Source organism: Elephantulus edwardii, unplaced genomic scaffold, assembly GCF_000299155.1.
Source record: "Elephantulus edwardii isolate Elephantulus edwardi_28Jun2011 unplaced genomic scaffold, EleEdw1.0 scaffold00037, whole genome shotgun sequence".
Classification (NCBI taxonomy): Eukaryota; Metazoa; Chordata; class Mammalia; order Macroscelidea; family Macroscelididae; genus Elephantulus; species Elephantulus edwardii.
In genome coordinates, this window is record NW_006399787.1 from 10,473,847 (window position 1) to 10,497,153 (window position 23,307).

At 39.0% G+C, this 23,307-nt stretch overlaps 1 protein-coding gene across 1 annotated transcript in view; it reads left to right on the forward strand.

The window, feature by feature from the left end:
• Positions 1-4,483: 4,483 nt before the first annotated feature.
• MLH3 (mutL homolog 3) overlaps positions 4,484-23,307 on the forward strand; it is a 38,002-nt gene continuing 19,178 nt past the window's right edge. The window contains exons 1-7 of the mRNA XM_006884780.1: positions 4,484-4,742; positions 7,921-8,019; positions 8,727-8,812; positions 11,229-11,301; positions 15,650-15,721; positions 16,688-16,799; positions 17,782-17,941. Coding sequence (XP_006884842.1) covers positions 4,484-4,742; positions 7,921-8,019; positions 8,727-8,812; positions 11,229-11,301; positions 15,650-15,721; positions 16,688-16,799; positions 17,782-17,941 — 861 coding nt within the window. The remainder of the gene's footprint in view (positions 4,743-7,920; positions 8,020-8,726; positions 8,813-11,228; positions 11,302-15,649; positions 15,722-16,687; positions 16,800-17,781; positions 17,942-23,307) is intronic.

The window sequence follows — 23,307 nt, forward strand, 5'->3', positions numbered from 1 at the left end:
TCCCCTGGCCCGGGAGGCCTCCGCCGCCTTCCTTGTGCACGGGCGCCTGCGTCAAGGGTCAAGCAGACGGGTGTTGAGGGGGTCGGGGCGCCTGGAGGCCTGCGGCGGGTCCCTCCTCCAGGCCTCCTCCGGCCCCGGGTCGGCTTCTTCCTCTGGGCCCCGGGTCTGCTCCCTCTTAGAGATCTTGTTTCTGGACCAAGACAAAACCAGCCCCAGGAGTTCATTAAACACTTAATCCTTCATTTGTTGCCAGCTGCTCTACTCATTCTTTTAGAAATGATCAGATGTGGAATTAACATCCCCAATTTTTCCCGGTTTGAAAAACTATCCCTGACCACCCACCTGGAGAGGTAGAGCCTATGCAGCCCTCTCATTTATTAAGATGGGAGAGGCTTTTAAACTGCATTAGAATCGTAGGTTGAGTTCGGTTGTTTATAGGGTTTGTCTGTTGTCTTTTTTTTTTTTTTTTAAGTTTTCCCTAACTTTAGAAAACCTTAACATCAGACAGCTTCTTGCTGTCATTATTATGTCATTATTATTAGTTTTGTGGCCAAGGGAGTATCTTTAAAAACCAAACGAGTATCGATTATGAATATGACCTTCTTTTTCTAAAATAACCTCAAAACATTTTCTCTAATACACATAGAAGAGTGGTTGTTGTTGTTGTTATGTGCCGTCGAGTCATTGGCGACTCATAGCGACCCTATGTACAACAGCCCTAAACCGTGCTCTATCCTGTGCCAATCTCATTGTCTCTGACAATAAAAGAGTGGAGAGAAAAAAAAAAATCAAATGATTCAGAAAGGCTTATAATGAAAAAGAAATTTCCTGCCTCACTCCTTTCCATAACTAACTCTTTTGCCTGAGGCTACTACACTTAAGCAGTAATAATAATCCCTTAATATCCACCTCTCTGTGCTACAATTTGATCATTTTCTATTTTATCCCATTGCTTCACCTTCTTTAATTACAAGGCCTCCTTCATTATAAGTATTTTCTACAAGTTACAGTTATTGTGTAATATATAAATGTTATGAAACTAGCTTGGAAATGTTCTCTATTTTCCTGAATAATTTCTAGCTAATGTTTCTTAGCCAAATTTAGTTTAGGCATCTGTTTCTGGTGAAGGGGTTAGAACTTCGAAATACTGTCTTAATGGGTCAGCTTCAAATGTGATTATGATTTTACTTTAGGGCATGTGGGATTTAGAAAAGAGCAATGAAAATTAAGAAATTATGAATGCTGCTTTGGAGGTTAAATCCATTGCACCAAGCATGTGCTGTATATCTGCCTAGCAATCAGAACTATACAATTTTTTGTTTGTTTTAGTTTGTGTTAATAAAGACATTTCGTTTCCCTCAAATGATAATTCCTTATAATGCTTGAGAAGAATAGACAACATTGTGTAAACTCTGATTCCACGTGTTTTCCCCCCCTCCCATAGGCAAGTCTTTCCAGTCAGAAAAGGAAATCACTGTCTGGCATCCACACCAGCTTTCTACCTGCCATGATCAAGTGCTTGTCGGATGAAGTGCAAGCCAAGTTGCGTTCTGGTTTGGCCATAAACTCCTTGGGCCAGTGTGTTGAGGAACTTGCCCTCAACAGCATTGATGCTGAAGCGAAATGTGTGGCTGTCAGAGTGAACATGGAGACCTTCCAAGTTCAAGTGATAGACAATGGCTGTGGGATGGGGAGTGAAGATGTTGACAAGGCGGGGAATCGTTACTTCACTAGTAAATGCAGCTCTTTGCAGGACTTGGAGAATCCAAAGTTTTATGGTTTCCGTGGGGAGGCCTTGGCAAGTATAGCTGACATGGCCAGTGCTGTGGAAATTTCGTCCAAGAAAAACAGGACAATGAAAACTTTTGTGAAACTGTTTCAGAATGGAAAAGCCCTGGAAGCCTGTGAAGCTGACTTGACAAGACCAAGTGCTGGAACAACGGTAACAGTTTATAACCTCTTTTACCAGTTACCTGTAAGGAGAAAATGCATGGATCCCAGACTGGAGTTTGAGAAGGTTCGGCAGAGGGTTGAAGCTCTCTCGCTCATGCACCCTTCCATTTCTTTCTCTTTGAGAAATGATGTTTCTGGTTCCATGGTTCTTCAACTCTCTAAAACCAAGGACATATGTTCCCGATTTTGTCAAATTTATGGACTAGGTAGGTCTCAAAAGCTACGAGAAATAAAATTTAAATATAAGGAGTTTGAGCTTAGTGGATATATCAGCTCTGAGGCACATTACAATAAGAATATGCAGTTTTTGTTTGTGAACAAAAGACTAGTTTTAAAGACAAAGTTGCATAAACTCATTGACTTTTTATTAAGGAAAGAAAGTAGTATATGCAAGCCAAAGAATGGCTCTGCCAGTCGACAAACGAATTCAAGTCCTCGGCATCGGACGAACCCAGAACTTCATGGGATATATGTAATTAACGTGGAGTGCCAGTTCTGTGAATATGATGTGTGCATGGAGCCAGCAAAAACTCTGATTGAGTTTCAGAACTGGGATTCTCTCTTGGTTTGCATTCAAGAAGGAGTGAAAATGTTTTTAAAGAAAGAAAAATTATTTGTGGAGTTATCAGGTGAAGACATTAAGGAGTTTAGTGAAGATAATGATTTTAGTTTATTTGGTACCACTCTTCAGAAGAGTATGTCCTCTAATGAGACGTTTGAGCAGACCTCTTTTCAGGAAGCATGTAATAATATTTTGGATTCCTATGAAATGTTTAATTTGCAATCAAAAGCTGTGAAAAGAAAAGCTACTATGGAAGACGTAAACATTCAGAATTCGAGGGATTCAGAAGCTATTCAAAAAAAGACCAATGACTCATTTTTGCCCATCTTTGAACCACACATCCCAGGCAGTAGCCAAATTACAGAGTCATCTTTACAAAAGAAAGATAATTCTAGCTTAGAGTCAAGGATCTTAGATCAAGAGATAGTTAAAACATCAGAAGAAAATGAGAAACATAAAAAAACCTGCTTGGAACTTGACGCTCCAGAAAATACATGTGGAACAAGTTCAGAAATATTTGCAAGCCCATTTCACACACCATGTCACTTTGAAGACAATGGGAAAGATCTAGAAATACAGAACATTCATAGTACTGTTAATGACATACCTGCCAACAACCTGAACAAGAATAAAACTCAGAATCAACTGGAGAAATTTAAAGATACTATGGAAATGGAATGTCAACCTTTGCCTTTTGAGACAATGTTATTGAGTGCACGTGACAGAGGTGAAGAGAAAAGAAAAAAGGAGCCTAGTAATCATGAAAACAAAAATGCTTTTTGTTATGGACAAGTTAAGTTATGTTCCACTGGCTTTATAACTCACGTGGTACAAAATGAGCAAACTAAATCAACTGAAACAGAACATTCATTTAAAAACTGTGTTTGGCCTGGTCCTGTGAATGCCAGAGAAACACTTGGAAATGGACCATACCATTCAGTTGAGACTGCAAACATTAACAGTTTAACTGACACTTTAAGTAAAGAATCTGCTCAACAGTCCGACAAAATATTTTGCAGAACAAATACAAGTTATAGACCACAGAACAAACCTATAGAGACTTGTGAAAATATTGTGGTTCAGGGAGATGATAGAACACCACACCTAAATTGCCTACTCCCTGATACATCCTCCACTTTCCCTTGGAATAGACATGCTTCATGTGGTACTAAGAAAACAGATACACTGATTGGCCCCTCCAAACCCACAGCCTGGAAGAAGCTACACTTGAGCTCGCAGCTCGGATCTTTAGAGAAGTTTAAGAGGCAATATGGGAAGGTTAAAAATCCTATGGATAAAGAAGTAGAGGAAAATAATTTTGAAGGTGCTGCTGATTTCCAACCCCAACTTGAGTCTGACTCTCTGCTGATAGATAAGAGCCATTTAGATACCTCTCTTACTTGGAAAACCACTGTGAAGCACATTGATTCCGATGGTAGTTGTCAAACAGCAGGTCGCACCTTTTATTCAGAGAAGTTTCTGTCTTCCAAAGGAGATAATTTAGAACAAGAAACAAGAGAAGGTCCTATAGCTTTGAAGGAGCTTTCTCATTTTCCCCAGAAACCTTTGAGTTTTGAGAAGTCACCTGAGTCACTAGCCTCTAAATTGTCCAAAATGAAGAGTTCTGAGAGAGAGACTCAGACAATGGAGATGAGTCATTGTAATGAATTTTCACAATTGAATACCAATAGGGATAACAGACTAACCCTAGAGTCTTGTAAATTATTTAAAAATGAGCATCAGAAACCAGAAAATGGCATCATTCTAACACCAGACCCTGATAATTCCTTTAATAAAGGTATGGAAATGCAGTCTGTCAACAATACAACAGCAAACTGTGTGGTACCAGAAACTCCTTTCCTATTATTACCCTGTAATAATTCTCAAGGTACCAGTAAAGTTGCAGGTGATGGTTTACCTTCAGTAGCCCAGATAGGAAATTCTGACTCTGCTAGTAGAACGACGTTAATGAGTCATGTAGAAGATTCCCAGGGTGACCAAAATGAAACTTGTTTTCAGAGTGAGGAAGCTGAAGCTTGCTTGAAAAATGAAGACTCAAGCACACGTTCTTTGGATTGGCAGCAACAGTTTGATGTCACGCTGGGAAGGATGGTTTACATCAACAGAGTAACTGGACTTAGCACATTCATTGCTCCTACAAAGGACTCTGAGGCAGCTTGTATGAAAGATCTGACCACTGTGGCTGTGAATGTTGTCCTTGAAAATGGTAAGTGTAGCGTTCACCAGCAGGAAATGCTTTTTGAAGAACAGAAATAATCCTCAAGAAAAAGAATCCAGATAGAACATTGTGAAGATTACGTTATAATATTAAAACACAATGTATTTTATGGTATATGAATGCCCTCTAGGCCCCAAACTAAACAGGCTGTTAGGAAATGTGTAAGTACGTGTGTGCGTAGATAAGAAGCCACTGAAATGTCATGAAAGTGATCCTATTGTTAGCTGGAAAGAGCCAGTGGCGCTTCCGTAGCCCTACCTTCCACCCCACACCCCAAATAACATAAATGTATTCTTGAGAGAATTCACCTTTTGAAGCATCTGCAGTATCTGGGTTTTTTTCTGGGAGTTGTTCTATGTAGTTCCCAAGTAGGGTCAGGATCCTAGGTTTTCCTTCTAGAATTGATGGCGCTATGCAATACCATATTGATGAACTTCCCCCTTTTTTTTTTTGTTTCTTCCAGAAAGTAGGACATGACCATAACTTTTTTGTGGTACAAATTAAGCCTGCTTTCATAACAATACTTTTCAGATGGACTCTGTGCACATAATGCTGGTCCACTTGATCTGCTGAGACTGTTAAGTAGCTGTTATTCAGGAAGATGGTCACGTGCCTTCCAGATCATACAGCAAGGCTGCTGAAAGCCTGGACCAGGACTCTGAGCTCTCCAGTCTCAGTCAGTATTAGAAGTGACATTGTTTTGGCAGCGTGTTGAGAGCCAGATGTTGGGAGATGGTAAAGCTGATTTCCATCTGGCTGTAATCTTGGTTTCACACCAGGAGGATACACATTAGATGTGCATCCATAATAAAACACTTGTAAAGCTGCACACGAAACTAGTATGCATGTAACTGCAAATCAATTTATATTTTCGCTGTTTGATGACTGTGTCCAGCAGAAGACTCTTAAGATATTTAACATCAGATGAGATCTTCACTTTTCAATATATTTTTCCAGTTTTTCCCCTTCTTGGGAAAAGTATTAAATATGAGGAGAAAGCCATGTCTTTAATACTACTTCTGAGACAATCTTGTTTTTAAAGACCCATGTGTTTTAGCCAAATTGTTTTCTGCCTTGGCATATTCTAAATTCTTATCAGAGGTAATTCTAAGATGCTGGCACCTCATCTTTCTGAAATGCAACTGCTTCTGGGATCATGCCAGAATATAACTGGATTACATTAAACTGGAATGATTGTTGCTAAAACAAAGGATATCTTGACCGCCACACTCAATGTAAACATCTGCTCCTGTTAAATGAATCTAATTATTTAAAACTTTTCAACCTACTTAACTTTGTAGATTAGCAAATCTTGCAGTGAACTTTTGAGGGCTATGTTAATTCATAGTTTCATAATGAAAGTTTGGTGTAGAAACAAATTCCTTGAGTAGACCTCTCCAAAGCACCCTTCATTGAAGCAGGATGCTACTTTTCAGGAAAAGGCTGTTGCCTTACAGGACATTAGGACATTGTTGAACTAGACATAAAATCATTCCATAAAATGATTGAAAAATGGTAAATTTTATCATAAAAAAAAAAAGGATCTGTAATGGTAATTTGAAGGAGTAATAGTATGTTCCAAGTCCTGGTGATGTTTTCTTTAAAATGGTGGCTTAGTAACAAGGAATTTTGCTGCCAACCCAAAGGTATGAGGTTCAAATCCACCAGCTACTTACTTCTCAGGAGAAGGATGAATAATACTCTCATGCAACTTATTGCTTCTGAAAACCCACCGGGGGGTCAACTGTGAGCCAGTTCCAACCCAGTGGTGCTCAGTGGTGTTTTCTACCACCAGATTTAGAAAAATCTTGTTCATTCCAGTTCAAAAACAGTCAAATTGAGCATTGTTTCTAAGAGTCAAGTGTGATAATCCTTCACAGAGAAGGGTAAATTTGGGCCAGATTTTGCTAGACTTTGACATTTGCATTGAGAACCCTTCATTCATTCATCAGTTCATTCAGAAATCACCGAGGGTTCTTGCCACTCCTGTTGCTGCCGTGACTGGAGCTTGATTGACTGCTTCTAAGAGTTTATAGCAGTGGGCTGAAGTGCAGCTTTCGAAACAAATGTGAAGATGAGCCTTGTCATTTGGGGTTTGAGAAAACTGCCAAGTTGTGAAAGATGATATTAAGTATCACTATGTATACAATTGTGAGGAGCCGTGGTGACATTGTTCTGCCTGAAAGGTCAGAGTTTAATTCCACCAGTTTAAGTCCACATGAGCTCCATGTGATGGACTGTCACCTCTGGAAAGACCTACAGCCTCAGAATCCCAACAGAAGATTGCTGAGTTGGAGCTGACTTCTTGGCCGAGGGCTTTTGTTTTTTTTTTTTTTTATTTCTGTCTAGCATTGAATCCTGGTGGTGCAGTGGCTGATAATTGGAAGGTTGGCAGTTTTCACTTACCAGCTATGGGAGAAGAACGTGGCAGTCCTTGGGAACCCTCAGAGGCAGTTCTGCTCTGCCCTGCAGAGTCCCTAAGAGTCAAAAGCAACTACCTAGCAATGGATAGCTGTCGAGCAGAAGGGGCCCTGGTGGCACAGTGTTTAAGCACTCATATGCTACCAAGAAGATGGGAAATTCAGCCTCACCAGCTGCTCTGTCGGAGAATGCTGTAGTTTCTCTAAAGAGTACAGCTTCAGAAGCTCTGTGGGGCACTTCTACTCCATCTGTTAGGTTTTGTGTGAGTCCGAAACAATTTGGTAGTAGTGTGTTTATCTGTCTAACCCAAGATTGTTCTAAAATAACCCTGTTAAAACTTGGGGATGACATTTCTTGGCTGTGGGGGCTGTTCTGTGTGGTGTCGGATGATCAGCACCATCTCCGGCCTGTCTGCTAGATACTTCTAGCATTCTTACCCCAAATTGAGACACCAAGAATGTTTCAAGACATTGCCAGATACGCTCCCCACCAAAGTAGAATTGCCCTCTGCTTTCTTCAGAGCTGCTGTGACCTCTGTACTCTTGTCTGGCAAAGATGGAGAAAGGAGTGTTGGTGTAGATTCCTAAATGTGTAGTTCTGTAGAATGATGACTCTTACACAATAGTGTTTAGTAGTTCACTTTCTGTCTTAATTTGTGCAGAGATAGATTTTATTATTTGATATTTGTAATGGCTTATTTGTATTTTGCACTCCAATTTCCAGATTTTTCTTTTCTTATATTTAGGGTTTCAGTACAAGTGTTACCCTTTTAGAAGCGACCTTGTTCTTCCTTTCCTCCCTAGAGCTCGGGAAGAGAGGACTGTGGTGAGACAGAATAACAAAGGTAGGGGCAACGACAGATATGGCTATCACAGACCACCTAGTACGTATCGTACCACCTAGCACAAAAAACAAAGCACTGCGTGCGTTAATAAGCTTTATCAGCGCCAGCTGTGCCTTACCAGAACCAGGAATTCCCCACGGTCCTGTTTAACAGCAGAACTAAGTAATTCAGTGCATGCATTTAGATCAGAAATTACTTTGCCAGACTTGAGGTCAGTACTGAGTGATTATGCATATTCCACAGTATCTTGTGTTTGAGTAAATTGTCTCATTTTTTAGTTCTCATTTTTAAAAGATTAGAATTGTACCTTGTATTCCAATAGTTTTAGCTAAAATAACAACTCTTGTCTTTCAAAAAGGTCATATAAATTTTTTTTATCATTTTCTATTAAGTAGGTAAGAAATATATTTTTGGCTAAAGACTATAAACTATAAATTTGAGCCATAGTTTCTTCTAGAATTGTATTTTGGAGTATCTTTATAAACAGTGCAGAGAAAAGCTTTAATGCCAGAAGATGCTGTGAGCAACTCTGATTTTACACAGCCACAGATCGAGAGGATTCAGTGATGGAACAAATACTGAATACTTGTAGAATATAGGAGTATGTCTGCTCTTGTTTAAGGTTGCATCATAGCAGATAGGAGACACCATTTGTCCCTTTTGCCTGAGGTTCTTGCCAACTTCATGTGTCCATTTTTTTGTCCTAGATACTGTGGATAATGCTTCAGGTGGTGAATCACTTCAGTCTTTGTTCTCAAAATGGGACAATCCAGTATTTGCCCATTATCCAGAGGTAGGATTACAGCAGTTTTTCTTTGCCTGCTATTTGAAATTTGAGTTTCCTTTAAGCTATATATGAACCTAAATGACTGTGCTAATTTCGAGTTATGCATACAAACTGGGCATGTGTCTTTAGACTTCCTTTGGAAATGAAATATTTAATGTGGAGAAGAATCATCAAAATTTATAGTATATTGGGAGTTGAGCATTTTGGAGTCAGAATATATAATCAGTGTGTGAGCCACCCTTGGATGCCCTGAGCTTTGGCAAAGCTTTAAGGGTGGTGATAATAAAAACTGTTACCATTAGGCAAAGTAGTGGCTCTCCTACTGGAGGAACAGCTCATTGTTGGATTGGGTGTATGTTTTCTCCAGTGTGATGATCACAGAACGTACTGTTTGTGTTGTAATGAGTGTATGTGTATAACAAATGAGCGTTTGATTACTGATTCTTCAGTTAAAATGGCTTTCAGGACTTGAATTTGGAGCATAGACAGGTTGTTCTCAATCACTTATTGGTCTTTGTTAGTAATACTCTTTAGAAAGGCAAAGTGTTACATAATTCATATGACCTTCTGAATTCCTTTAAGTTCCATGAATTCATCCCACTATTAGGGTCTGTGAGAATGAGTGCTCTCAAAGCACTTTGAAGCCTTTGGTGAGACAATTCTGAAGACTCAAAATGAAACAGTGAATGATATTTGTGCTGGATCTTTGTAGGTTGCTGTTGATGTAAGCAGTGGCCAGGCTGAGAGCTTAGCAGTGAAAATTCATAACATCTTGTATCCATATCGTTTCACCAAAGAAATGATTCATTCAATGCAGGTAAAAGTTTGGCTTTTGTATATCTAAAACTTAAGTTAGACTAACTCTTGCAAAATTTATTTATTCAATGATACAGACCACAATGGTCAAATGTTTTTGTAACCTTGAAGTTTACAGATCATCAAAAGAGAAAACAAGGAACTCAAAACTACAAAGAAATGTCCTTAGTTTTGGAGAGATGAATTATAAGTTCAGACTCACAGTTTAAAGGGTTGTTAAGATATTTCTGCATTAACAATATAAATTCTTTGGTAATTATTTATAATTCAACACTTTGCTTTAGAGATCTTGTCCTTAAATATTCAACAATGCCTTTTAAAAAATGATCCTCTGTAGTGTGAGATGTATGACTTAAAGACCCCAAATTTTGGAATTCCATTAACAAAGTTCCTTTGTCTCATTCACTTTTTTATTTTATGCTCTATATTCAGCTAGAACTCTAGTGGCCTAGTGGCAAGAAGCTGTGCTGCAATCTGAAGGCACATGGTTCGAGGCCACCAGCTGCTCCCTGGGAGAAGGATGGGCAGTCTTCTCCTGTATGATTAACTGCCTCTGAAAACCCCATGGAGGGTCAGCCTTGGGTCAGTTCCGACTCGACAGTACACCACCACCACAACAACAATATTCAACTAGGCTCTCCTTGCCTAATGGTTAGAGAGTTATCCTGCCAATCCAGAGGCAGGCAGTTAGAATCTACCAGCTTCTCTATGGGAGAATGATGGACACTCTCCTCCTGTGCAATTTATAGCTTCTGAAAACTTGATAGAGGGTCAACTTTGCTGTCTCCAAACTTCTTGTTTTCAGTATGGAAACAAATTAGTAGGTTGGCCAGATCTTGGTAAGCTTTTAATTTGACATTGACCTGGTTCAGAGCAAGAAAGACATTGATATAGAAAGACATTGGCTAGGAATAAAGCCTGGGAGAACCTCATGTATCTGGACGTGGCACTACTGATGTCTAAAGCCACCAGTGATGTTTATTGTTTTTACCTACTGTAGTTGTTTTAAAATGACCCATATTTGGCCCTTTTCAGAGACAGTAACTCGCATAAGAGGAGATTGCCCATCTTTTTCTTGTGGAACAGCTGGTGACCTCAAACTTCATGCCTTTGAGTTGCAGCGCAACTTCTCACTACCAGGCCACTTAAGCTCCTGTTTTTTCCTACTCGTGTCTCTCAAATGGTTTCTGTGTTCTTGCATAAATTTTAAGACCTTTCTTCCCTATTTGTTAGCTCTTTCTAGTCATCTTATTAATTCCCTGATCATAGACCTGTAAATACTATCATTGCATTGAGAAAATGTCAAATCTACTCCCATGTCTTATTAATATAGCTGTCCTAGTTGCTTTTTAATATCATCTTCTCTTGATCTGTGTTCCTAGATGTCTTCCTTGATGTCTTCTGATTACTTTATTTGCCTATTCTTTCATTCTCCTTAGTGACACCATCAGGTTCACCAGCACCTCACCTCAAGCTTAGGAAGGAGTATTTTGACGTAAAAATTATAAATAATTCAATAGGGATAATGCACACTTTTCTTTATATACAGATAAGTCTTGGTTCATTTTCTGTTTCATGTTATGTCACTTATTTGAATATTTGGCAGGTTCTCCAGCAAGTGGATAACAAGTTTATTGCCTGCTTAATGAGCACTAAGACTGAAGACATTGGTAAGACAGGTAAGAATGGAGTTTAGTCTTGCTTTAATTATTAGCTGGCCTTATTGAAGAATGTCACATAGATTGGTATTTTGTGTTACATTGTATAAGGAATAGTGGTAACATGTCTGACTTTTACCTGCTTCATAAAGGGGAACTATTCCCATCAGTACTATCCATAGTACCATACAAATAGCTACATCATCACACATACTACCTCATATGCTTCTGTACCTATTTTTGCCAAACATTGAGTCTAATATGACTTTACTCACAGTTGTAAAGTTTTTAGGGAAATTGGCTGGGTAGTAGGAGAGGCAAAGAATATCACACAATGCAAGTTCAAGTTTAGTCCAGCAGTCTCAAGCTTTTACAGCAACACAAAATTCCTCAATTAGTGAAATTCCACATTCAGTTCAGCAGCACAAATGCAACTCTGGATTCCTCAGTCATCAAGCAGACTTTACCTCAGAGCAGTTACAAGTCAGCTTTTTCTTCAATTATGAGGCAAGCAAAACCTTTAACTGTGGCTCCATCTCCATGGTTCCTCTGGTTACAACCTGCCACAGACTCTTCATAGCAGTGCCACAGTCTCTATACAGCAGTGCCATGTCTCTTCACCCTCTCTCCACTATCATTTTTCACAGTTTGGATAGTACTCTCTTATACTGGCCCCACAGCTGTTGATGATTTGCAAGACCATGTATTTACAGTCACGGTAGCCAGACACCATGCCCTGAAGAGGGCAAATACAATGGATAGAAAAAACCAATTTTCTTCCTTTTTTTTTTTATTTCATTATTTTTTGTGTGTACCGTCAAATCAGATTTGACTGGTACAGGAGGACATTGTTCTTCCTTCTCGAGCAGAGCATCTGGTGAATTTGAACTGTGCACCTCTGAACTTGCAGTTGCAGTTTCTTGCCACTAGGCCACCAGAGCTCACCCCTTTTTTTAAAAAAACATAAAAATGTGTTAATTGTTTTTCATTGTTTCAGAAAAGCCCGTTTTCAAGGTTTCTGATACCACAAATGTTTCTACCTACAATAGGAACAACTGTTCATTTATAGCACTCTAAATAATAAGCATTCATTCAGCCTATAAATATTTGTTAAGGAATCTGTTTACAAATAATGAGGGTATAACAGACTCCTGCCTTCATGAAGCCTCCATTTTAGTATGTAGGAATATAAAAAAATGCAATCTGACGTAACTAATATTACCTTTATATATCCTGTCACACTGGAGGACTAGAAAATGTTATGTATGCTCTGTAGACAAAGGTAAATCATTTCACTCCAGTCAGATGGCAGATCTGATTCCATAGGGTTCCTAACTCTTGTAATGCACATTCGCTCTAGTTTTAAGTCAAAGATTCCTTCATAGTTTATTTCTTATTTTACTATTCTACCCAATAGAAGATGATCAGTATTCATCACAACCAGCTGCAAATCTTCCCAACCTCAAAAGAGTTTAAAATTATAAATTTTGGGGGCTGTCTCTGTGTTTGATTGACTGCTAGGAAAATTATTCCCTTAAGTCTTAAACTCTCATGCCATGATTTTGATAGTGTTGTAGAGACTTCTTCCCCCCAATCTTAGTAGATAATAGAAAAAAACAAGTATTCTCTATTTTAGTCAAATTAAAGAAGAGACTTTTCATTTCTATATACACAATAGTAAATCCTTTATCTACAAGTAATAAAATTATAAACTATGAAATGTGTGTATGTGTGTGTCTTGCTCACTTGACATCTTTTGAGGTTGGAACCAACTGACTCTCCACAGGTTTTCAGAGGCTGTAAATCACATGAGAGGAGACTGCCCACTCCATGAAGCCACTGGTAAATTCAGAGTGCCAGAGATGTGCCACTTTTGAGATGATAGCACAAATCCCCACCTGTTTAGTATACCCTTAGCTTAAAATTGGGAAAGTTATGCACCAGGGCTGTATCCTTTCTCTGTACCTATTCAGTCTGTATGTTGATCAAATCAATAGAGAAACTTGACTTTTTAAAGAAGAGTGTGGCATGAAGATTGGAAGAAGAGTTATCAACAATGTGCATTCAACAAATGATGCAATCTTGTTTGCTGAAAGTGAGGAGGACTTGAGGCACTTACTTCAGAGGACAGACTTCAATATGGATTACATCTCAACATCAAGATGACAAAATTCTCACCACTGGGCCAATAAGCAACATTATGATAGATGGGGAGAAGATTGAAATTGTAAACAATTTCATCTTGCTTGGATCCATAGTCACCTTTGGTGGCAGCAGTTAGGAGATCTAAAAACATAAAGTATTGGGAAAATCTGCTATCAGGGACTTCTCCAATGTTCTGAAGAGAAATGTGTGTCTCATTCAAGGTACAGTCTTTCCAGTCACCTGCTTTGCATTTGAGAGCTGGACAATGAGTAAGGATGACAAGAGATGAAGCAGTGTCTTTGAGTTGTGGTGTTGGAGAAGAGTGCTGAATGAATATCCCATGGACTACCAGAAGAACAGATATGTCTTGGAGAAAGGACAACCAGAGTGCTCCTTGGAGGTAAAGCTAATAAAACTGTCTCACATACTTTGGGCATGATTTGTTGAAATTCCTTAGAGATGGACATCATACTTGGAAAGGCAGAGGGTCAGTGAAAGATAGGAAGGCCCTCAATGAAATGAATTGACAAAATTACTTCAGCAATGGGCTCAAGTGTATTAGAGATGATGAGAATGATGCTGGGTAGGACAGGGATCAGATCAGATCTGTTATTCATAGAGTCACTATGAGTTGTTCTTGACTTGATGACACCTAACAGCAACATCAGCAACATGGCCTTCAGTGAGAAAGAGGCTTTTGGTCAGGACATTCTGCTTGAACCACTCCCTCCTTCACTCTCTGCCTTCCCCTGTCTCCCCAGTTTATTGTAATTAGAGTGAAATTTAAAGAGAAAATTGGTTTTCCATTCAGCTATTCAGACACATTTTGTTTCATGGTATTATTTACAGTAACCATACTAAGGAATGAAGACCAGATGAGCTGTGGGAGGGATATCAAGACTATCATCCACGAAGAATCAAAAATATCAGAACAAAGACAGAGGAGGAAGAAAAGACTGAGGTGGATATCAGAAGAGACTCTTAATATTGTACTGGAACTTTGAAGAGCCAAAGCAAAGGGAAGAAAGCTGGAAGTTAAGGAGCTGAACCAAAGAACAAAGCTCAGGAAGACAAAGCAAAATATTATAAGGAAATGTGCAAAGAGCTGGAGTCGGAAAATCAAAAGATCCCAAGTCGCTTGGCATTTCTTAAAGTGAAGGAACTAAAGAACAAATTTAAGCCTTGATTTTCAATACTTAAGGATACTATGGGCAGAATATTGATACAGGAAGCATTAAAAAAAGGTGGAGTATATAGTCACTGTACACTGCGTAGCTATCACAGAAGAATTTCATGAAACAACATATGATCAAGAGGCAGTGGTTATGAAGGCGGAAGTTCAAGCTGCTCTGAAGGAATTGATGGAATACCAGTTGACGTATTTCAACAAACAGAAGCTACCCTGGATGTACACACCAGTCTGTGCCAAGAAATCTGGAGGACAACTACCTAACCAACTGACTGGAAGAGATCCATATTTATTCCCATTCTAAAAAAAGGTGACCTGACAATGTGAAAATTTTGGAACAATGTCACTAATACCACACACAAGCAAAATCCTGCTGAATATTGTCCAAAAATGGCTGGAGCAGTACATCAACAGAGAACTACTAGAAATACAGGCTGGGTTTAGAAGAGGCTGTGGCATCAGAGACATTATCACCAATATCAGATGGATCTTGGCTGAAAGCATACCACCGGAATGTCTGTATTTCATTGACTTTGTGAAGGCATTTGATTGTGTAGATCACAACAAATTATGGCTAACCTTGAAAAGAATGGGAATTCTAGAACATTTGATTGTGCTATGTGCAACCTATACTTGGACCAGGAAGCAGTTGTCAGAACAGAGCAAGAAAGCACCACATGGTTCAAAATCAGGAAAGGAGTGTGTCAGGGATGCATCCTGTCTCCATATCTTTTCAATCCTCCCTTATTGTCTCAAATTTGAATTGATAAAACAAAACCAATTCTTGGGAATGTAGGATTTCAACACACTGATGCTTGAAAAGTTTTACATCAAGGATAAATTTTTTATGATTTTACCCAGAATTTTTCTTTTTTTCAGAAATAAAGGTAAAATCACTACTATTTCATGTGTGTATTTTCTCTTAAGTTTAATATGTCAAATAGCTTGAATGAACCTTTTTCACTCTCACTGCATTATGATTATTTTAATACTAATCTGATAAATTGAAACCCAGTGATCCTTGCTGTCTTCTAGGTGGAAACCTGCTTGTACTAGTGGACCAGCACGCTGCCCATGAGCGTGTCCGTTTGGAACAGCTTATAATTGGTAAGGATCTGCTTGGAACTAGAAAAGATAGGAGATACTCAGCCAAACCTATATGCCAGAGTTTTCCCTCATTGACTATTAGGAGGAAAGATGCATTGTCTGATTTGCATTTGATAGTAATATGTTGAAAATATTAAACCCAAGTCTCTCTTTTGGTCTTTATTTTAACTGAGAGAATACAGTAACTCACTTAACTAAACCAAACATTTGGGCCTTATTTACATAGTCTCAGGTTTATTTGCCATATATTTGTTATCAAGTTAGAGAAACCTAACAGTTGGACTACTTTATTGTGATATCCAGCACAAAGCTATGCCCGTCTTAAAGTGAATATGCGTGGTGTGCCTTCTTCACAGTTTACTCAGCAGGGACCACCAGCAAGTCAGACACAATATAGTGAGTGTGTGTGTGTGCCGTCAAATCACATCTTACTGGTACAGTAATACAGGATGAAACCTTGCCTGATTGTGCACCTCCCTTACAATCTCTGCTATGCTTAAGCTCCCACTGGTGCAGTCACTGTGTCAATCCAGCTCAGTGAGGGGCTTCCTCTTTTCCCCTAATTCTCTTCAGAAACTGACAAACCCTTCTAAAGGAAGGGTGAAATCTCCTGAAGATGTAGGATTTTATAGTAAATCATTATCGTTCCCCAGTTCCACATTAATCACCCCTTATTAAAAATCACATTTATTGAATATCTATAGAAATAATGTATTGTTCATTTATTAGACTGTAAAATATAAATCTTCTATTTCTTAGTTTGCAAGGTACTGCTAAAATTAATTAGCAGGCTGGACATAGCCTACTTTGGATTTAATAACAGAATTCCAAAGCCTAAAACTGAACGTTGAACACAGTGCTAAGTACTAAAATGGTTAACATGACTGTGCGTTAACATAATTTTTCTTTTCCTCTGAGTCTAGAAGATTTCATGTATTCTTAACCCATTAGTCTCTTTTCTAATAGATTCCTATGAGAAGCAACAGCCACAAGGCACTGGTCGGAAAAAGCTACTGTCTTCTACTATCAGTCCGCCACTAGAAATAACAGTGACAGAAGAGCAAAGAAGATTATTATGGTTAGTAACCCAGGTGAGAGGGGGATGTAATGCTGACCAGTGTAAATTCTCAGAATAATTCTGTGAGATAGAAGCATGACTATTGTTCCATTTTTCATACAGATTAAGCAAGGTTGCTTGAATTTTCCAAGGCTGTAATGACTATGAAGAGGTTGATAAAATGCAGATCTTCTGACTCCAGACACTGTTCCTTCACTATATTCCAGCTGTTGAGTGGAGGAGATCATTTCTCTGATAATTCTTTCCAGCAGTTGGCTTAGAACACTCTTTCCCATTTCTTGGAAGAGTCAGTGTTTATTGCTGTGCTGTTTCTGAAAGAAAAGTTTCTGCAGTAATTGCTTCCATTCTTCTTTGTCTGGGCGCCTTCTAGATTCTTAGTCTTCATGTCCATAATCGTAATGGGAAGAAAGTAAAAAATACTGGGAAGGGGTAGATTACATAATGAATCGCAAGATAAGATATTTTCCCACTCTGGGCAGCATAGATGATTGGAAACTAAAAAGAGAATTGCCTCTTCATTTATTTCAGATTTGGGAATATACTACTGCCAATAAATATTTTTTCCCTGGGGCATAATTTATATTAGAGGCAGATCCATTTATTTACATCCCATTAATCAGGACTTCTCAGTTCCTGAGCTGTTAATTACTCCTCTACTTTCATGCTGTTTCTAAACATTCTCATCCCTTTCTTCTGTGCTAGTCTCATGTACGTGCCAGCCATTAGAAGCTGGTAAGTCCTCTGTGAAGAATAAAACTTAAGAACAAGACTTAGAAACAAAATTACTGTCTGATGAAAAAGAGGGGGAAAAAGAGGTTACTGTAATTCAGAAGGGAAATTTTACCATAAAGTCCTAAACAAACACAAGTGTAAGAAAAATAGTACAACTTTTGAAAGCTGTGGCAGCTTTTGGAAAACTCTCAAATATTTGGAACCAGAACAGAAATGTGAATGAAGTTTACATTTGAGGTTATCTTTTTAGGTGTTACCACAAAAACCTGGAAGAGCTGGGCCTTGATTTTATATTTCCAGACACTAGTGATTCTGTAGTCCTTGTGGGGAAAGTACCACTCTGTTTTGTAGAAAGAGAAGCCAATGAACTTCGAAGAGGAAGATCAACTGTGGCCAAGAGTATTGTGGAGGTAAGACAGTTGAAGAGGCTGAGGAAATTGCTGGGATTGATCACTTCCTATTTTGTCATATATTTTAGGAGATAATAATAATTTCCCATTATTCATCTTTCACTTAACCAGCAGTGTGAAGCATTTATGAAATGCCTACTGTGTGTCAGGTGCTCGATTTTGAAAGATTGCTTGTTCAAAGTGAGGAAGAAGAGCATTTAAGTAATTACGGTTTCTCACTCATTGCCATCAAGTCTGTTCAGACTTGAATTGACCTTCTATTGCATTTCTGTAAGTCGTAACAAGAAGAGTCTACCCTTCTTTCTCCTGCAGATCAAATAATAAGTCAAACTGACAGAGATACCGCCATTTCATTACCAGAAAAAGCCCTGTGAACTAAACCACCACAGCTCCCTAATTACTGTAGAAAACCTATTGTCATCCAGTTGGAACCTAGTCAGAGCTGACCCTCTATTGCGTTTCCAAGGCTGTAAATCACATGGGAGGATACTGCCCATCTTTGTCCTGCAGACCCGCTGATGGATTTGAACTGCCAAGCGGGTGTACCCTTTGGGTAGGAGGTGCAACTTCATATGGATTACTTCCCTAGTAGTTGTTTTTCTGTACAACGCAGTTAGAACTGGTCCATAGCTGACCCTCTGGTGACTTTTCAAAGGCAGTTTAATTGGACAGAAGATTGCTCATCTTTCTCCCGTGGAGCAGCTGGTGGATTTGAACCGTGTGTTTTTGGGGTGACAGCTCAGCTTCTTACTTCTAGGCCACCAGAGAGCTTGCTAATTACTGTATGGTTGTCCAGTTGTTGGTGTTATGTATCATCAAGTTGGCATTTACTCGTAGCTAGGTTTTCAGAGCCAGTAAATAGCCCAGGTGAAGATTGCCATTTCCCACAGAGCAGCTGGTAGATTCAAACCTTGTGCCTTTGGATTGGCAGAGCATCTCCTTACCACTAAGCCACTGGAGCTGCCATGGGAGCAGCTAAGTATTGGTTCTGACTCAATGATGATGGATTTTTAGAGTTTTGCACAGTAATTAGGGAACACTAACCAAAAGGACGTGGCTTCCTCAGTTTGAATTATTAGCTGCCGGTCAGGAGAAGGAAAGGTCGTCTAGTACAATGTGTTAAAAGGTGCTGTGAGAAGGCAGTGCCTAGATGGGTAGAGGTCAAGGAAACGGTCAAGGGAAAGCGGAGGTTTTTTTAAAATTTTATTTTTAAAGACAAGTTTTAATGAATGACAGGAGCCTGGCAAGTGCAGAAGTGGGGCGGAGGGGGCACATTTCAGACAAAGAACAGTGTATCATGGACTTTGAGGAGATCCCATATGTAGGGAGAAGAACATTGGGGGTGCAGCAATTAGGTCTTCAGCTGCTAACTCAAAACCCAGTTGTTTGAAACCACCATCCACTCCTTGGGAGAAAGATGTGGCAGTCTGCTTCCATATGATTATGGAAACTCTGCAGGGCTCTCTGCTTTGTCATTTAGCTGCGTTCAGTCTCGACAAGAATTTTAAGGTACTAATTGTTTAATACTAATTTAGTGCTAATTGTTTTTCACATGTTTACATGCCAATTGTTTCTTACTTCTTGCTGCTTTTTAAAAAAAGCATCAGATGCTAACAAAAATATCTCTTGGAGAGGGTGGAAGAGTTGTAAACAATTATATTGTTTGTGTTATAATATGGTAATACATGTTGTCATGGGTGAAAAGACCTGGTCTGCTCATATAAATATTGCAGCGTGGGGACCCTGGGGGACGGTTCTACTCAGTACAGCACATTCCTTTCAGTTGGAATTGACCTGACAATACACCAACAACAGTATACATTTTAAATGTCATTAATATACATTTGTGCTTTTTAAAGGGATGGAAAGCTACTGCTAAAAATGTAGTATTGGAATTCAGAAAAGATATTATTTTATACTTCATGTTTGTGCTTTTTTTCTTTATGACAAGGATAATTTATTTTGTCCTTCCCACTCTTTCTTTCATCCTTTATTTTTTTTAAAAAAAGAATTCTCTTTATGTTTCTTTTTCTCTACTACTAACTTAGATGTATTCCATTTCTATTCTTTTATTAGATTAGACTTGAAACTTTATAGGTATTTTTTTATTAAACTATTCAGACATGTTAGAACCCTTTATTTCCCATCATTGTCACTCTTCTCTCAGATTGCTTGCTGTTGTTATATCTTGTGATTCAACCTTGCTTTTAATTTCTCCAGTGTTCAGTGACTTTATAATTAATACCTCCTTAGATTCACTAAAACGTTTACCAGTCTTATTTCATAATTACTTCTTGCATTCTACTCATTCCTTCTGTGCTTAGCATTTTTACTGAAATCTTTTCTGAGTTCTTCCATTGAGAGTTCATGACTAATAAACTCTCTTTGATAATATCTTTATCTTCTCACTTGTGTAATTGTGTATCTAAAGCCAGAATCCTTTGTTGCCAGTTAAGCATTTGAAATTATTTCATTACATACTTTTGATGTCTCCTTTTTGCCGTCTCAGTACATTGTCAATGAATTGCATTCTTTTGTAAATCTTCTGATTTTCTCTCTGGTGACTCTAGGATTTTCTCTTTGTCTTTGGTCTTCTTCACATCACTGTGATTTGTCTTGGTATGGATTTATTTTGTATTTCCTTCTTGCATTCATCATGCTTCTTTAATCTGGAATATGTACAGTGATTTTCACTTCAAGCGTTATCCCCATTCTCTTTGTTATCTCCTGAAAATCCTGTGGGACCATATCTTCCTCTTGTCCATGCCTCATAACCTTTCCTCTGTATTTTCTGTTGCTGCTTCTCTCTGTGGTGCATTATGAGGAATTTCTTCATTTGTCTTCTAGTGGTTTAAATTTTCTTTTCACCTATTATTTAATTTTTGTTGTTGTTGTTGTTGTGCACTATAGAGTCAGAACCGACCCTCTGGCGGGTTTTCAGAGACAGTCACATGGGAGGAGATTGCCCGTCCTCTTCCCACAGAGCAGCTGGTGCCCTTGAACTGTATGCCTTTGGGATTGCAGCACCACTTTTTGCCACTAGGCTACCAGATCCACTGAACTTTTTTATTTCAATGACTACATTTTGTTTTCAAGGGGTTTTTACCCCCATAACTACCTGTTCTTTTTTCATTATAGTTTCTACTCCTTTATCCTTAGCTCTCATTTAGAAAGAGGAAAGAGCAACATCAACTCAGTCTACAATTTTTCTAGAAATATGTATTACTGTATACTTTAAAAAGGTAAAAATGAGAAGCTAGTGTTATTGGAGAAATTGTGGGGTAGGTTTACATAAGGAAGTTTTGAGGCAATGAGAGCAATTGAGAGCTGTTGGTTCCAGGGAAAGAAGCTGAGGATTTGATTAGGTGAGTGGTGGTGGGAACGGGAAGGAGGAGCATCTTTGAGACAAATCTGAAGATAGAATGTAGAGGGCCCCATGAACAACAGAATGTAAAGAACAAAAGAGGAAAAGAGAGAAGTCACAGTGATTTTAAATATTTTAGCTCAAATTATTAGAAAGATGATGATGTGTCTTCCTGTTGTTGTTGTTATATGTCATCCAGTCGTTTGCGACTCATAGCGACCCTATGCACAACAGCCCTAAACCCTGCTCTATCCTGCGCCAACCGCACCGCCTCTGACACACCCATCCCGATTACCCGTCACCGAATCAATCCATCTCATAGAGTGTCTTCCCCTCCTGCGCTGTCCCTCCACCCTCCCGAGCATGATGTCCCTCTCCAAGGACCTGTCCCTCCTGGCAACATGTCCAAAGTATGTCAGACGAAGCCCCAGAATCCTTGCCTCCAAGGAGTAGCTTGGTTTAATCCTCTCCAAGATGAATCTGTTTGTTTTCTTGGCAGTCCATGGTACATTCAGTACTCTTCTCCAGCACCACAGCTCAAAGGCGTCAATAGAGGGAGCTACGTGTGCCTGGTTGTGGAGCTAGATTAAGAGTTGGGCATGTTCAGTGTGCCTGTCAGTGACACAGACTTCCAGATCTAGCGCAGATAGATCTGCATGATTGTTCATATAGCAGATATTTTGGTAATATCAGAAATCAATCCCAGAGGTGCATGGTTCAAATCCACCAGATGCTTTGCCGGGAAAGGAGGGACAGTCTCCTCCTGTACCTGTCAGATCCAATTTGACGGTACACACATACACAAAATAATAATAATAAAAAAAAATCTTAAAAAAAAAAAAGAAATCAGAGATGGGTCTAGGGGAAATGAGATTGTCCAGGGAGAATATGAATAGAAGGAGAAGCATGCAAGGTAGAAGTGGAAAAAGGAAGTCATAAAGATGACTGACAGTAGTTGATCACTGTGGAAGGAGGAAGACCAGGAAGAGTAGTGTTATCAGAATGAAGGAAAGCGTTTCAAGGAGGAACAGAATGACCCAGCAATGGCCATAAAGTAAAGCCTGAAGAATGTTTGTTGAATTTGGCTGTCATAGGACATTGCAGAATCACTTCTTGAATGGGGTGAGGCACAAGACAGATTGCATTGGCTCAGAGAGATAGGATGATAATTAAAGGTTAGGGATAGTCAGGAGTCTGGATCAGGACACAAGGTTGAGGGAAGATCTTTGTTTGTTTTAACATTGAAAAGATGTTAGCATGTTCATAGGCTAAAGGTGAGAAGACATGTGAGAGGAGGAGAATGTGAACAGTGCCACCCTGTATATTCCCTTGATTTTGCCCTTTCCAAAACAGCTCCTTCTTCAGACAGTCTTTGCCTTGCTTTCAGCAGAACCCTTGTCTCCTACACAGGCTGCTGCTGGTTTTTTTTTTTTAAAGGCTCCTCCTTCAAATTGTTTTATATCCAAAAGATAGAATCTGCTGGAATCTTGTATTGTAATTCAATCCCTAAATATTTAACCAGAAAATTATAATAAAAACTTTTCCTGAAATGACTTCAAAGACTACTGTTAAGGAGTTTACTGCAAATTGAAACAAAGCTTATGGTTCCAGAAAATCTTGATTATGTTAAGTCAGGCTGTTCAGGAGAGATTTTGTTGATTCTGGAAGCAGTCAGAACAGTTTTGGTGTCTTATAGGGGTTGATGACTTCTTGAATCTGAACAGTTGGGAGGACCACTAATGCATCCCTCTGTAAGGTCTTGTCCTTTAGCCGGATAAATGAGCCCTTTTTAACATGAACTACGTTAACTTGGCATTAACTAAACCATCAAAATGTGAACTGAACAAGGAAGAACACTTCCCTCACCAGACTTACAGTTTTACGGTCCCATATTCCCTTGCACAAAAGAGAAGAGTAACAAAGTTAGGCTGACTGCCACCCACACTAACTTTGTTAGTTAGAAGGTCAAGCATTGTAAGGCATCTTTCTTTTAGGGGTTGGG